Genomic DNA, 17,589 nt, shown 5'->3' with positions numbered 1-17,589 from the left:
ATCTATCCACATATGCTTCTTAGCATGGACAAGGGCTACTGTCACCAGTTTGTGTAGAATTCTGCTTTCTGTGCTATATGCCTTCTGCGCTAACACTGAAGAGCCAAAGAGCTGTCTGAGAATCACCATACACCCCCCCCCCCCGGGTGAGAAAGCCGCATTCACTCATTTCCTTTCATCCCCTGCATGCTATTACAGCATCTGAGCTATATGGCACACCCAGATAATCTAGAATGCAGTCAGAGCTTTATTCTGCTCAACTACAGAGCAGGATATTTCCTTCACATTCATGGATTTGAGTTAACCACACTGTTTTCAGTGCAAATTTAGGTATTTTTCAAGTCCCCTTGACATAATCTGAAACATCTGTAGTTAGGAACTAGGTGGGCTCTGCAACCATAATAGATAGCTTTGGAAAGGGTTGGTTTGCCCTAACAGCCACAGAGGTTTAGGGGAACTTTGCTACTCTAAATGCTGGTGCTGTTGTTCCCAAACATTATTAGGGAGCCATTGTATTTTTTTTACAAGTGGAATCTAAAGAGGTGCACAATTAGGACTGAGGCTGAAATGTAACCCAGAGTTTTTGGAAGCCTATGGCTGTTGGGTGTCTCTTCAGGGATACACAAGTTAAAAACAGATGCGGGAGAAGTGTTTTCCACTGAGTCAAAAAAACATGCCTGCTCTGGTGCCTAGGAAAGACTTGGTGAAGGCTGAAATCTGGCTCAGATTTTGAAGACTGAGACTCCCAAGTTGTTTAGGCAGAGGATAGCGTATGCTAGTAATGTCTTGAATTCCTTCTCTGAGGAGGCCTGAATCAGGCAACTGTCAGAGGGTATAGACAGATCCCCTTTGTCTCGAGGGGCAAACACTTGAATATGAATCTGTTGAAGGCCCTGGACATAAAGGAGACAGTAAACTGACAGTGGTTGTTCCTAACAATAAGCCTGAGGAACTGCCTGCGGTGCTTGTTCATAGATTTGTAGGTAGATATCCTTCATATCTAGAGTCATCAAGTGGGCTCAGTTTAACTGTAAAGGAAGCAAGGCCTGCAGTAGAAGCATTTTGAATTTCTTAAGTCAAAAGAACTGGTATAACCTGGAGAGATCCAAGAGAAGTCCTCAAGGTCTACCATTCTTTGGTAATAAGGAACAAACACACAACCTTGCCCTTCACCTGTTTGGGTCCCACACTGATCAGTAGTTGTTCTAAAATGGGATGTCTAAGTTAATCAGGCAGTGAAAAAGGGGAAAGGGTGGCATTCACAGGAAGGGAGGGACCTGAACTAGATAAAACCTGTTTTATAGAAAGCTTACTCTATTTTGCAACCTATAGATATAAAATCCTGATGTTAGGCCATACTCCCATTTGCCTGCATAAGAAACTAGGATATAAAATGGAGGGGAAGGGGAAGGAAGTTTGGTAGTTTGTACTGCTGTTTACCCTCATAGCTGGATGGGTTTTTATTTCCCCTTTCCCTGAGCAGCTCCTAGGCCACACATCTTATGTTTTTCTAAGACTCTTCATAGGATTATAGAAGGTTACTAGGCTAATGATCTAGAATCTTTTTAAGCCTAGTCATTCTTGCATAAATTTCCCCAATTATCAGTGCACACAGGCTAGAACAGCTTTGGTATATGCCTGAGCCTTAGGTATCTACAAACTTCCCCTGTCCATAAGGGCCACAGGTAATGAGCCAAGGGTGAATTTGTGACTCCCCATCCATTGGTTCAAACTGCATTTGAATAGACTTAGGGAAATAGCTCTGTTTCTCATGAATGTCAAGTCTGTTCCAGAGAAGGGGTAATCTCTGAGACGCATATCTGCCCCTCCAACATGTTTTGTTTATGTCATAGATGAGGTTTAGATCCTTAGATCAGCTACTTCTAGAGCTATTTGTTTTGTGAATATGTAGTAGTTCCATCAGGGCTGGATCACAGAATGCCTTGTAGGTTAGGCATAGCTCACACCTCAGTAGTCTGTAGAAGACCGAATACAGGGACAGGGTTTTGATACAGGCATGTTATATACATTGTATTATTTGAGTAAGGAACCTCTGTGGCCACTCCAGCTGCTGAAAATCCCTTGTCAGGTACATGCTGAAGGGTGCATTGCACTTGATTAATATTCAGAAAATGTCCTTTTCTTAAAAGCCATTGTTTAGCTGGGTAACATATGGGGTTGAAAAAGTTGTTAAACCAAAAAAGATTGTTTGGCTCTTTTCTTGCAGGTTACTATTTTGTGCAGTGCTAAAATATCAGAATATTTCTCAATATGTCTTAATACATTTTAATTTATTTTACACTAAAACACTCATTGTGAGAACTGCCATACTGATATGATTTTGTTATTGTTGGCTCTTCATCTTCACACATTGCAATTTAAGATCCATTTATAATGATACAGACAAGACATAATATAAGAGCTGTTTCTTCATTTAGTTACAGTAATAGTGTAATGAGTCATATATGATATATATGAGTCATAGCCAATTTAAGGAACTCCCTCCCACCCACAATTACCTCCATACCATCATGCACCCACTTCAAAACGTTACTAAAAGCGCACCTAAAAACATGCTGGCTATGCCCTTGCAACTCCCACTCTTAATATCACCCACCCCATCCAACCACTACATTTCTTTCCACTCCACTAACTACCTTGATTATAGCAAGCTCAGATGCTCATAAGCCTAGTATTTATTATACAGCAGGAACTTCTTATTGTAACATTTGTTAATGTCTGTTATGTACTTCACAGACAAAGATTCTAGTTGGCTACTGATGTACTATGTTCTTCATCTGTAAATATGTTGTAAGTAATTGCTATGTTAAATTGTTAATCGCTATGTAATCCAATGTAACTACTGTCTGTTTATTTTAACTGTGGAGCTTTTCTCCCCGGGCTTCCGCTGAAAATGGGCCTACGTCCAGTCGGACACTCCCGATCAACAAATGTAAATAAATAAATAAATAAGTAAATGAATAAAATAAATATGTTTCTTGGGTGGTCTCTGAAATCAGTATTGGTGCTTCTTTTTTGACCAAATTTTTCTTATCTGTGTTTATTGTAAGTTGCTAAAAAGCCCTCCAATGGTCATTCATGTATTCCTTAACACAATTAGGCGAGTATCAAAGTTTTTTCTATGTGTTCAAGCTGTAACCTGTAAATAAATTCATATTCTCTCCAATACTTTTGATAGGTGATAAAATTACCAGCGTATCTAGCAGAAATTAGAGTTAAGTACATAATGATATTATTTTATCTGGCTTCAGTCTTCATTCACTTAAAGCACATGGGTGAGGAAAAAACTAATGGATGATACTCAAAGAGAGAAAGAGGAGACAAGAATTCTCTTTGGAAGGCTTTGTTAAGTTTTATACTGTTAAAAAAGTCTGACATCTGTATTCCCTAATGCATTGTGAAATACTTGCCAAACAAATGTGACAGACTCTCTGATGCTGAAGTAGAAATGTTTTGAAAAAGCGAAGTGCTGCATTTAGACATAGGGGTGGTAAATTATTGTAGAACGGGCGCACAAAGACATGGAGAAACAGTGACAAAGGAAGAGAACTTAGGAAGAATGTAGATGCATGGAGTTAGCAGTCAGCTTTCCTAAATATGAGCTGAGCAGGTTACAACTAGAGCATAACTCCACAGCTCAGCTGGTGGTAGTGTTCTCTGCCACTAGCATACAGAAATGACACTGTGGAATCTGCACCAGCTTCCTATAAAATATACAATGATCTAAAAGCTTCTACTGATTGCATTTAAAGCTCCATATAACCAGAGCCCCACTTATTTGAAATTACTGCTAGTCTCTAATTTTCTAATTTGGAACCTCTAGTGACTGACATGGGAAAGCTTGCAGCTCCCTAGATGGGACTGCATACTGAGCACCTAAACTGCAGGATTCATTACTTTAATGGCTTCAACAGTCCTTCACTGTGGGCAGATTTAAAAGGTGCCTTAAGCTATATAATTTCCAAAGACTCAAGCAGTAGATTTTAATTTGTTACACTCAACATTTTATATTTCATTGTTGGTTTTATACTTATCGTTTTATTTGTATTTGCCAATTGCCATATGCCTAGCTTTAAGCAGAAATAATAAACTGGGATGAGTTAAGTGGAATGCTTGTTTCAGTATCAAAGTGGATAGAAAGAGTTTGAGGGAGTGACAAAGGAATGTTCCTATGGAATGACTCCTCTAGGAATTAAAAGACAAGTAGATTGCTGTAGCTGTCATTCACACATCTGTCAGTGCAACAAGCATCTGTAGACAAAAAGATAAAAAGGGCAGAAGAAAAAACCTTCATGTCCTGAGTCATGAGGGGGAGGAAATTACATGTAAACATGAAGACGCCCCTGAAGCTGACTCCTTGCCTGGCTTCATAAAGCTTGTACTCCTAAGGTTTTTGTACTTGTATTTTGCAAAATACCTTTTTACTACCTTTCTGTAGTGCCTATAACTGCTTGTTAACCCTCCGGTGTGAGATTTAATAGCCTACCGCAGACCCAAAGCCACTTCTTCCTCCACCCTTTTGTCCCCTCATCCTATATCTTAAACTTTTGGAATAGCTTCTTGCCTACCTCCCCCAGCTGCTATTACTCTCCTGACCACTAGGTGGCAGTATTTACCTATACTATATTCTAGTATTAAAACTAACTATCCCTCAGGTCCTACACCCATTCTTTGGCATTTCAGTACAATTCTAATCCCCCTCTCTGCACATGAGAACCTCATTCTCGTTTTACTAAATCATCTACACATATCTGGTAAGCTTATATACACTGCTCCCCAGTTTTCACTTTAGTTACTTCTGTATTACGCCGAACGACAGCTGATTGTCTTTTGGCTGAACTTACCTTACTACTCTTGCCCGCTCCATTCGCCCTGTGGGCTCACTCCGCTCCCCTACCCTACCTCCAATTCCCACCCCCTAGGGCACCTATCCTTATACTGCTAGAAGCCTTACCCCCACCCCACATCAACCAATAGCTCGACATATCTCGTTACATACTCAACCATCTGTTACGAATTTACTCACACCTTCCACTATCTATATTTTCCTCAAACAAACCCACCTCATATCTGCCCTTCTATAACCCCTTATTTTCTCATTACTTACATTCCCACATTTTCATTATGTCAACCCCTGGCTTACTAAAACTCTCTAATTTCCTCCTCTTGCCCATAACTCTTTCCACTCTACTTCTATATCATAGCCTCAGAGGCTATGAATTCCTAAGCTCCTTTCAATTTCAACACTCCTTTAAACAAACTTCCCCTTTCTATCAGCCTCACAAACCCACAGTAACATTACATCCTCATCAGCCTACCTTCTCCCACATTTTCACAGATTAAACCATATTAAGTATTTCCAAACCAGAAAAATAGACCCTATTTTATGTAAACTAGCAAAACTTCCATACAATCCTCAGTACCTACTAGTACACGGCGACATTCACCCAAACCCAGGGCCTCGTAATACCTTCCCTGACTCCCATTCTTCCTTCATCTCTATTTCCCATACCCCCTCTTCTTCCTCAAACTCTCTTCTCATTGCCCACCTCAATATTCGTAGTTTAAATAAAATTACCCAACTTCATGCCCTACTAGACTTACATTCCTTTGACATTCTATGTCTCACAGAAACATGGCTCAAACCAGTTACTAAAGACATTGATATTATCCCTCCAGGTTATAACATCCTTAGAATTGACCGTCCTAACAAAAAGGGTGTTGGGTAGCGATATTGTTTAAATCTGAACTACAGGTAACCTCACTAAACACTCAACCTCCCTCACCTAGCAATGCTGAAATCTTAATATCTAAGCTCCAAATTAATGCTAATAAATCTATATACATCATTTGCTCTTACATCCCCCCAGGCAACAACATAAGTACTCTTGAAAATATCCTTAACTGGCTTTCCACATCATTCCCACAAGAAACCACTCTCCTTGGAGACTTTAATATTGACTTAACTGTTGTATTTCTGACAAACCTATATCTCACATTAATCTCGATGGCTACTATCAAACTATCACTGGCCCTACCAGAACCCATGAACCCAGCAACAAACAAACTACCTTAGACTGGATACTAGTCAACAATAACCCCCAATCTTACAAAATAGGCATACTTCCTGATTATATTAGTGACCACTCTCTTATCTTTATAACTAGACAAAAAAATCACCATTCCCACTCAACTAAACTTTAGAACCACATACAAAAAGAATAACAAGCCAACGGTCAGCAGCACAGCATACATAAACCCCAATACTTCTCTCCAAATGAACGCACAATGTCTTTCTCCAAATAAATAAACGCACAGTTCATGTATAAAAAGTCTCAGTTTAATCACAGCACATAAAACAGTACCGTTTTACGTGCTGTGATTAAACAAAGACTTTTTATACCTGAACTGTTTATTTATTTGAAGAACGACGTTGTGCATTCGTTTGGAGAGAAGTATTGGGGTTTATGTATGCTGTGCTGCTGACCATTAGCTTGTTATTCTTTTTGTACGTATTTCTGCAATTTGGTCTTAATGGTCGGTTTGCTCGTTGGGAGATTTTATTTGTGTTTTGTAAACTTTAGAACCACCCGGAACAAAAAATACCTAAACCTAGGTAACTTCCAAGCAGAGCTAAAAGCCTGTAATTGGTCACCCCTAAAATATCTACCTCTCAATGAAGCAGTCTCTTTTTTAACAATACATTCCTAAAAATCCTTAAGCACCATGCCCCCTCTCATACTATAAAATTAGGAACAAACCTGCTCCCTGGCTCTCAAATGAGACAAGGCAAAAAATGAGACTGAGAAATAAAATCTGGAATATATGGAGAAGTACCAAAGACCCTACTGATCATTTAAACTTTAGACAGCTCAGGAATGCCACTAAAAAAATCAATATTCCTCAATAAAAAAAACTATTACCTTAAATTCCAACAAATCCAACATCTAAACCCACAAAAATTCTGGTCAGGATTAAATAAATTTCTCCATCCTGGACAAGTCAAAACACCTACTCCCTCTAACTTGACTCATAATTCTCCCAACCAAATTGCTGATATTTTTAACAATTTTTTTCAGAAACTGTTCAATCTTTAGCAAATACCTTACCACCTGTTACCACCACTGACTCATCCATGCCAACCACTGACTCATCCTTACCAACCACCCTATCCCAAGTATTACAATTGCAGCCTGTCCCAACATCTTTCATACACTCTCTACTTCTTAAGATTAAACCATGCACTCCATCAGCTGACCTCCTCCCAGCTGAATACCTTCAAATGGCAGCTGGAGTGACTGCCTACTCTGTTTCCATCTTAATTAACAGAACCATTACAGAGAGTTCCATCCCATCCCTCTGGAAAGTCTCATATATTATCCCACTGCATAAGGGTGGGAACTCAAATGAACTCTCAAACTTTCGCCCCATAGCCCTACTTTCCTCCTTAGCAAAAATTATGGAGAGATGTATTCACCATCAGCTACTTGATCATCTCCTCCAAATCCACCTGCTAGTTGACTGCCAGCTTGGTTTTAGGCCTTTCCATAGTACAACTGCTCTACTATCCTTTTCTGACTGCATTAATGAAAATCGTAACAACAGTTTACTGTCCTTAGCCTTCTTTATTGACCTCTCAAAAGCATCTGATATGGTTAATCATCAATTACTGTTAAACTCACTCAAATCACTTTCACTAGATACCCAGACAGTTAATCGGTTCAAGTCCTATCTAGGAAATACACAACAAGCAATCCTCTAGGAAAATAAACTATCTACTCTTCTCCCTATAACTCATGGAGTCCCACAAGGCTTCTATTCTGGGAGCCCTCCTCTTCACTATTTTCATATATGATCTGAAAATCTCCCATCCACAAACCACCTGCAAACAATATGCAGACGACTCGACATTAATATGTTTAGCCTCCTCACCTGCTGGACTTCATTCAAGTACCCAAGCAGTATTTACCTTAGTTGAAAACTGGTTCCATCAAAGCTGTCTCCTCCTTAACTCCAAAAAAACTAAATTGGTACTATTCTCTCCCACTCAGAAGTCTCCTGCTATCAACTTCATAATTACATCTAATAATGGTACTGTAATAACTCCGGACACAACCACCAAACTTTTAGGTGTAACAATTGATCATAATCTAAACTTCGACACACATATCAACCTAACCATTAAATCAGTTAATAAAAAACTTGGTTTCCTCTACAGACTTAAACCCTATCTCACACCTCTAGCTAGGACTGCTATTGCCCAAATTCACTTAATCTCCACCCTTCTCTATGCATCCCCAATCTATACCAACTTATCCAAAAAATAATCTTCATAAGTTGGAAACAGCCTATAATAACATAGCTAGATTTGCCACTGGTGCCTCTTCTCGAACCCACCACTGCTAAAATCTTAAATTGCTAGGATGGCTGGAATTCCAAAACCAGATTCTTTTCCAGCAACTTACTACTATACACAAGATCTTACACCATCCCACAGATACACCCATACTCTCTACCCTTATCTGCCCATATAAAAATCTAACAACCCTTCGATCAGCTAATAAGGTACTAGTAGCTACCCTAAAGTCCAACAACAAATCTGGAGATAGCTTTTTCTCAAACTCTTATGGTAACTCTTGGAACACTCTTCCAACTGAACTAAGAGCCCTTTCTTCTACTCCACTTTTCAAGAAGCAATTAAGAATCTTCCTTAAAGCCCAATGGCTTTGCCCATGCACAAATCCTGACTGACACTTTCTCCCCTAGCAGGACAATTCTTTACTATCTATCTTTAACATGCTATTTCAGGTGCTCTGATATTCTTTCAATTCCTACAGTAGTAGCTCATCTCCTAAGGTTTGGTAAACTTTATAAACAATGCTACCCTCAAAAAAAAAAAATGTTTTATTAATCCTTTTACTCAAAAATCTTAACTTATTTAGTTGGGTATGTTGGTATGTTACTGTAACAGTACTCTAAAAATGTTCCTGTATTTGAAATGTTTACCTGTCTGACATTATCTGTATTGTATATGGTCAAGATTTCTGTCATGTAAATTGTCTTAATGTGGAGCTTTTCTCCACGGGCCTCCACTATAAATGGACATACATCCAGTAGGACTATCCCGGTCAACAAATGTAAAATAAATAAAATAAATAAATAAAACTGAATGATCTGAATATCTCAGTACCTTAATAGACAGTATTTATTAAAATTATTAATATTACTGTTGATACTAAATAAATGAGATCTGACCTACACATTTTAGGTAATGTCTTGAACACAGTGATAAATAGTCTTATGACCATTTGCACCTTGCCAGTACCCAGCCTTAGGTCACACCTCCTTTCTCCAATTAAGCCATACTAGTCAATCACAGAATAAATTTGTGGATGCCAATCCAGTCACCTAGGTTATGTTTAAAGGCAGACAGCCAGTCACATTGCAGAACTTCAAGAGGAAGTTTATTTCTGAGGTTTGGGAGGAGCTGGACTGTAAACCTCTCCTTCCACAGTATTTTATTTACATGTTGATGAAGATTTAAATCCTCGAGTCCAGTACTGTTGGAGTCACTGGACTTGTATAAATAAATATGGTACAGGACAACAGGGTCTGTAATGGTGAGGTAAGCAAAACAGAAAGCTCCTGTCAAAATCTAGAACATGCTAAATAAAGGGAATAGAGATTTCTGTCTTTCTTGATAGCTCAGGACCTTTAGGTCTGTGACAGAGATACATGATGGAGCCTCAGAAGGCATGGGTTCATCTGAGGTAAAAGGATTAGAAATCAAGACACAACACAGCCTGCATGTGCTTGAGAAATGCTTTCAGTGAATGTCTCCCAAATGGCTAATAAGAAATGAACCCGCAACCTGATGAAGAGCCTCCTTTGGAAATGAGATGAAGTATTGCTCAGTTCAGATATGACATGCCAAAGGCTAATATGAAGGAAGACCTTCGCAGTCTAGTAAGATTTTTTTGAAGTATATGTGGAAGACCATAAATTAGGTAAAGGAATATTTTGTAGCCATACAGGGAAAACAATCAAGGATTCATCTGGCTCACTGATGATGCATCGAGGTGGCAGTGCTGAGACAATGGCGAGAAGCATTACTGCTAATGCTGTGAAGGCTTCAAACAAGAACATGCTCCACAGGCAACTTAAGAACGGAGTGTTTTTAGGTGGACAAAACCCATTAAGACTTTACAAATGGAAGGAAGGATGCAGATCCATTATAGCATTTACCACTAATTCTTTGATATGTAACGATCCCAAATGACACAACCAAAATGTGTAACATCATGTTCAAGAGAATAAGACAGAGAGGGAAAAGACCTACTGTTCTACATCCACTAATCAAATAATTTTCGACTACTCTAGAAGTACCACTGAACTGGAAGTACCGTTCTGAGAGAATTATTGTAATACAGTATTTAACAGAAACTTTCACCATGAGCCACAGGAGTCACCCCCAGAAGAAAAAGAGTCTTAGTGCAGCCTCTTAGGACAAGAAATGTGGACAATAATGCCTGACATAATGAGGGGATAAAGGCCCACAAATAGGGACAGATTTTAAATATTGATTTGAGTTAGCAAATATCTGGAGGACATGAAGTCTGAAACTCAAATATATGTCATTATTTAGTGACTTCAGTCCACAGATCATCCCAGTGATTTACCAGAAAGCCACACATTTTATGAGGAACAGACCAAAAATATCAGGCAAAAATGTGGACATTTCTGCAAACATCTGGACAGTTGAGAGCTATGGCAGCCTCTCATCCTGCTATGGACTTTTCAGTTCTGTGGCAACAGTGATTAGGTTTTTACTATGACCCCGATGACCAGAGTTTGAGCAATGGCTCATGTGCTGATGTAGCCTGGTAGGGGAGTGTGGGAGTGCCTGACACTGGCTTGCCCCTTTTGGGGCAGTCTGAGTGATACAGTCCCAGTATTTAGTGGGGCAGATGCCGGGTATGGAACACTATGACTAGGGATGTGGATTTGGGTTTATCAACTTGGTGATGATAACATCTACTGTGCATAACTGGAAATGACCATGAGTAACTTGGAGGTACAGCAAACCCCCATAATGACATGGAAACACAAGTCAAGCTGGCAGGGAGGGTTTGGGTTAAAAGAAATGCTTCTGAGCTCTGCCTCTAGAACAAAAGAATTATGGCTATAGGTGTCAGGTATTTGATCTTATGGTTTTGTTCCTCCCACTTGCTGTGGGAATGACAGCTGAGCAAGCCAGGACTGGGAACAGTTAGACATGTGCTAAGCACTGAGACTTTCTTGTAAAGCCCTAGCTTCTGCTGTGCATGCCTGTCAAAGGTGTGGGCATACAACTGGCCACAGCAGTGAATATACATACCTCTTTGCATATGTAATCAAATCATTCCACACCCCCCCACACTTTTTGACAGTATCCTGTATCATCCTTAGTCTCAGTGGAGCATTCAGTTTTGAAGACTATATCCAGACACACGCTCCCTTCTCCTCCCTTAGAAAGAAGGTGAGCAGGTTAAAGTCTTTTCATTTGTCTCTCCACCTCAGCCCCAGCAGATGCCTCTGCACTAAATGAAATCAGGTCACCTGGATCATACCCATTGCTCTGTCCCACTACAGTACATACATACATACATACATACAAATGTTTCAAGCAGGGGCATGAATGCCCTTCTAGCTTGCCAATATACCAAACACTTGTTCCCATAACAAATGTCCACGCTGTTCTTAAAATATCTAAACTAGTACTTGTTTTAATGTAATTTGGTAATCTGTTCCAAGCATCAGCTACTCTGTTAGAGAACCAGTTAGAACACTTCTCATTCCTATAGAATCTTCTACATAGGTTATCTTATGATTCCCTAGTACTTTTTGATAACCCCAAACATTCCCAGAGGTAGTTGTCCCTAAATGCCCTATATACCTGAATAAGATCTCCTCTTAAGTATCTGTAAGAGACACTGTACAAGTTCAGATATTTTAGTCTTTCATAATAACTTAGATTTTCACATTCATGGATGCCCTTGGTATATTTCCTCTGTACTCTTTCCAGTTTATTCATGCTCGTTTTCCTATAGGGTTTCCATATTGTTATTCCACACTCAAGTTTGGGTCTAATGTAACTAACAAACAATGACTTCATTATGTTCGATTTCCTAGACTTTATAAATCTTTTTATACAACCTACAGTTCTATAACTATCATTAGCCAATTAGTTGATATGATTAGAAAACCTCATAGCTGAATCTACCCATATACCCAGGTCCTTAAATGAGTTTACAGTTTCAATCACCGTGTGCTGTATTAAATATTCACCTTTCAGTTTGTCTCCCAAATCTCATATGCTTAGTTTTTGATGTATTTATCAACATATTATTCTCCTGTGCCCAAATGGTCAATTTATTCAAATTATTTTGCAGACATGCCTTATCTGTAACACCTGTAATCAGTTTACCCAATTTCAGGTCATCAGCATATCGACTGTAGAACACCTCAGATGAAAATGTAAGGTCTGAAAGATACAATCTAAACAAGTAAGGGCCTAGTACAGAGCCTTGTGGGACACCTTGACTGTAACCAAGGATTTCACCTGTCCATTTGGTGTGTGATGCTTCCCATGTCCTAAGTGTAAGCCATGCAGCTATCCATTTTATCAACAGTACATCAATTCCTAGTTGTACTAATTTATTGATCAGTGTTTTGTGTATGACCCTGTCAAATGCTGAAGTTAAATCTATAAATCACATCACAGCACAATTTTTCATTCATAGCTGTTATTATATTGTTACGGAACATAATGTTACAGGTGGTAATAGATCTATTTTCAACATATGCATGCTGATATATAGTTTCACGTCCCAACCTATCCAGTTCTGACAATAACTTATCCAATATTACCTTCTCCATTATTTTTCCACAACATGAAAGTAGACTTAAGGGTCTATAAGATTTTGTGTTTGTCCTACTCCCCTTTCCCTTAAAGACAGGTTTAATAAGTGCATGTCTCCAATCTTGAGGAATCTCCCCATATTTATATGACCTAGTGAATAACAGATATAATTTTTGCTGAAGTGTTCTCAGGTCATTGTTACTAATTCCGTCTCCTCCCTGCACTTTGTTTGGATTCAGCTTGCACAGTTCTTTTTCAATATAATCTAATTTGATTCCAGTATCTAGGGTTACCTGGATGTCACTAGGACAACTTACCACCCCTTTTGTGGAGCCAAACTGTTTTGCATAAGATTTTGTAAATATATCTATAATCTGTTGTGTCTGAGAATAAATTTTAGAATCTGCACCCAGTTTATCAATTTGTATATCTTTACTTCTTCCACATCTTATGTATCTATAAAAAGGTTTCCTATTATGCTCAATATCTTTATATAAATTTTCTTCAAATTTTTCTTGATCTTGTCTAACACTATGCTTAATCTGTTTGTCCAGCTTGTTTATTTCAGTTTTCAAAGTTGTAGTTGACCTCTCTTCCATTTCTTATATTTTTTGTCTCTCACCTTAATCAGGTATCTTGTTCTTATGGAAATATACCCCCCTGATGCTGCATGCCTAGATCCTGATGTTAAACATTTTTTTGACTTTTTGCACTCAAAAAATTTCTCTTTCAAAACTTTCCACATTCCATCTGCAGTTTTTCCACTGAACACCTCACTCCAATTAGTTATATATAGTAACTGTTTTGCTTCCCTATAATCTGTAATTAACCTTCTGTGCATTGGCTTAGATTTCAGTTTGGCAGAATTATCTAGCAACAAATTAACCTTAATAACCCCATGATAACTGCACATCAATGGTGGTAAAACTTGACTTAAGTTACAGTAATTTCTTTGGGAACACAAACAATATCTAGTATATTCCATCCCCTGGTAAGGTTTTTTACAATCTGAAACATTTGTTGTTCCTGAATATACTCTGTGAATAATTTCTTCACTAACGTTGTTGAATCAATATTATTCCAGTCTGTTTCTGGTAAATTTAAGTCCCCAGTTAATATTATTCTTCCCTCCTGTGTTTCATGTAAGAAATGTATGAATTCCTCTAGGTCATCTGCCCTTGACTTTGCTGCTCTATACACTCCAACAATTGTTATATGTTCCAGGGTTGTCTTTATTGTCACAGTTACACAGTCTATAGTAGTGGTGTTATCATTGAACATGCAATAATCACAGCCTCCTCTATTAAGGCAGCAAATGGGCTCAAGTCTATCAGGAAGATAATGACAGAAATAAGAAAGTCAAAATGAATATTAAAAAAATGCTGCAGACATTTCTGGTAAATTTGGACAACATGCCTTTGTTCTTTTTTTGTCACCTTAGGAGGTCTGCTACCTTTGCTACCATCTAGGTCCAGTTAGGCATATGGCTTTAACTGGACTCATTTTACTGACAAGAAAGTAAACTAGAGATGACTCCATCAGAATTGCGTGTATCAGATGTTCTGATGTTTTCTTGCATCTCAGTGGCCATTTTGAATGTAGTCTGAAATAATATCTAGAAGAGGTACTGCAAACAGAAAATCTCTTACAATAAAGCAAGCTGAAGAAAAGAATAATATATTTTATTCATACCGCAATAATTTAAAATAGCCAGAGATAACTAGTTAGTCAATAACTGTGTGTTAGCTCTATTACTGAATCTCACAACACTGGGTAGAAACTAATTATTATTAGCTATTTGGGGACCACTACTGGGGCAAACTCTACCGCAGGACACACTATCGTATAAGTACTGGGCATGCATTTTTGTCCCCCTTAGTACTGGGCTCACCAAAAGTTTTGTTTTACACTGTATCTTAATACTAACACAATAACAAGGATTATGACTGAATGTTGTTTTGTTTTTATGAGGGAAGGATTAATAAAAGGAGTGGGAATGATCAATCGACATAGTAACACTGAAATCATGTTTTGATTCCCTTTCAGAAGGTACCGCATATCATTTGCTTTTATAGAGGACCATGCACGTTCCAAGGTAAGAGTGCTACTACCTGTGTGATTCACAAATACTGGAAGCCTGGGAATATTTGCAAATATGAATTAATGCCTTTGCTGTAAGGCTACACAACAGCAACATATTTGATACTACAGTAAATCACTAATAATTTAAACAGTTTAGTATTTGTTTGCTACCATGACTGATTCACAGGGCTCTACTAAATAACGTGTTATAGAAACCGCTGCACTCACTTTAACTTCATATCTGAAACCTTTGAATTACTTTCACTTGTGAAATGAATAAAAATGATAGACCTTCTCTGCTGAAAACCTAGATTATCATTTCATTCCTTTGTACATTAACTTACTAAGGCATATCTTGTCTTCGCAAGGGCAATCAGCTCCTGGTCAGTTGGTGAACACATATTAAGGCCAATTGGCAGCATCTTCTTCAGAGTAGCCACAATCAGTGATGTTTGTATAGAGTATCGGTCACCACGGCGCTTCTTCTTTGTCCTTTCCTGGTCAGAGCCCCCAGACTAAAATGTGCAGAAAACAAAAGGACTGCAGATGTTAACACAGGACAAAAAAATGATTATTTTGAACATCACTTATTAAACTACCACAGACATTTGCCTACCTTTGTTGTGCCACCCAGTTTGCTGCAAGTTGTATGATGATTCAAATAAAAAGAAATACTACGTATCTCTCTGTAGTTACACAATTTTACAAAATGGTATGTTGCATGACCTTAACTAGCCAGTTCATATTGCCAAATAAGTCTTCAAAAAAGTAAATATGGTGTGTGTCTGTATGTGGAAAAAGGGCAAGTAAGAGTCAAGGTTTTTAGGATACAGCCTCACTTTAAATTTAATATACTAATAGATGTCTCTGAGCTGCAGACACAGTTTGGCCTCATTCCTCATGTCACTTGTAGAAAAGATGGCTAAAATGCATAAGAAAAAGATAATGATGCTGAAACAGCACTGAAAACAGTATTACACCAAAATGTCAATATGGATTAAAACTGAGTATTTACATAAATTAAATTACTAAAATAAAATCAGTTCGAAAAAATACTGATGTACTGGTTTTTAAACTTTGAGCTATAATTTCAGCTACTGCAAAGAAAGGTCAACATCTTGCAAATGAAGATAGTTGGACACTTAATTGCAAGGAAAGGATTTTTCTCTCCACTCAAAACAGCTAGGAAATAGTACTGATGTACACAGCAGACACCCCCTCAAACACAAACGAGTTTTAATTTCTTATAGAATAGTACAAGGAAAAGAGGAGAAACAAATGACTACTGAAAATCATATATGAAAGCATAATGTATAGGATTACAAATATAAAACACAAATGCACCATCACAGGATGCTCTTAGGAAGATGCAAAAATAAAATAAAAACTATCAGTACTTGAAAAAGAAGACTGACATAAATGTCAACAGGTAAAATGCAATTACATAAGACATCTGTACTTTAATAGATGGTTGGGTAGGAGCACTGTTTTTGCTAGAGAATACGGATGGCCAAGAAACATTCTTAGATGTTAAGGAATCATCTTAAAACTCATAGCTGCCAGTTCTGTGCAGCGGCACAATTTAACTGCTAGGACTCACAGCAACACTGATGTCTAAGTCAAGCTACATCGGACAGTGAAGCTACAGCTAGACTTCCAGAGAAAACACATGACATGCTGCATACACGGCTTTGACGAGATTTCATCAAATACATCACAAAAGGCTTGATGTATTTACACTGAAGTGCCATTTCACAAACAGAAACACAAACAGAAACAGTAGCAGTTTACAAACCATTGGCCTGGCAAGCCTGATCATGCTTTTCAAGATGCAGCAAACACTTCTATACCCCAAAAGTTCAGCACAAATACATTTCCTAAACAATGGCTTTACACCAGCCCTTGAAGTTTAACAAGCATCACTGCACCACAGAAAGGACACTACCAAAAAGCTTATTGAATTATTTTGTCTTCACTCTGCATTTTTTGTTCCAGCAGAGAAATGTACAGATAGTAACAAAGGGGCAGCAACCTCATCTGAAATTCCACAGAAGTATGTATTACTTGTTTGCAAAATTGTGTTTAGGAAGGCAACATATTCTTTAATCTATATGAAAAAATAAATTGCAATGTATAGATAATGATGTCATCATTTCTTTCCTTTGTATGTTTACGTGTTACACACGACTAAGTGATAATGAACTTTTAGTGCTCTGCAGATTTTATCTTTAACAAAACAGGTTTCAGACAAGGTTGCTCATGGTACTGTTTGGTGGCCTGCAGCTCTCCTTAAAAAAAAAAAAAAAAAATATATATATATATATATATATATATATATATATATATATATATATATATATATATATATATATATATATATATATATATATATATATATGTGTGTGTGTGTACTGAAGATGGTTGACTCTACCTTAGGTTGACGTCTGTTTAGCTTACAAAATTTGATTTGACTGACTAAGCAGATGATCATCACGTGTGGTACATGTATCAGGGTAGGGAAATATGCCTTTTAACCAAAACTGTGTGATCTCAGAGATATTATATATAATTAGCAAAAGGTGTAC

At 37.9% G+C, this 17,589-nt stretch overlaps 1 protein-coding gene across 1 annotated transcript in view; it reads right to left on the bottom strand.

Moving 5' to 3' along the window:
* Positions 1 to 17,589, bottom strand: part of LOC122794026 (ryanodine receptor 1-like) — a 2,146,276-nt gene that overhangs the window by 603,777 nt on the left and 1,524,910 nt on the right. The window contains 1 exon segment of the mRNA XM_044062140.1: positions 15,349 to 15,519. Coding sequence (XP_043918075.1) covers positions 15,349 to 15,519 — 171 coding nt within the window.

Source organism: Protopterus annectens, chromosome 1.part0 (assembly GCF_019279795.1).
Source record: "Protopterus annectens isolate FY-2018-M chromosome 1.part0, PAN1.0, whole genome shotgun sequence".
In the NCBI taxonomy this organism is placed as follows: Eukaryota; Metazoa; Chordata; order Ceratodontiformes; family Protopteridae; genus Protopterus; species Protopterus annectens.
This window is presented reverse-complemented; position numbering and strand designations above follow the sequence as displayed.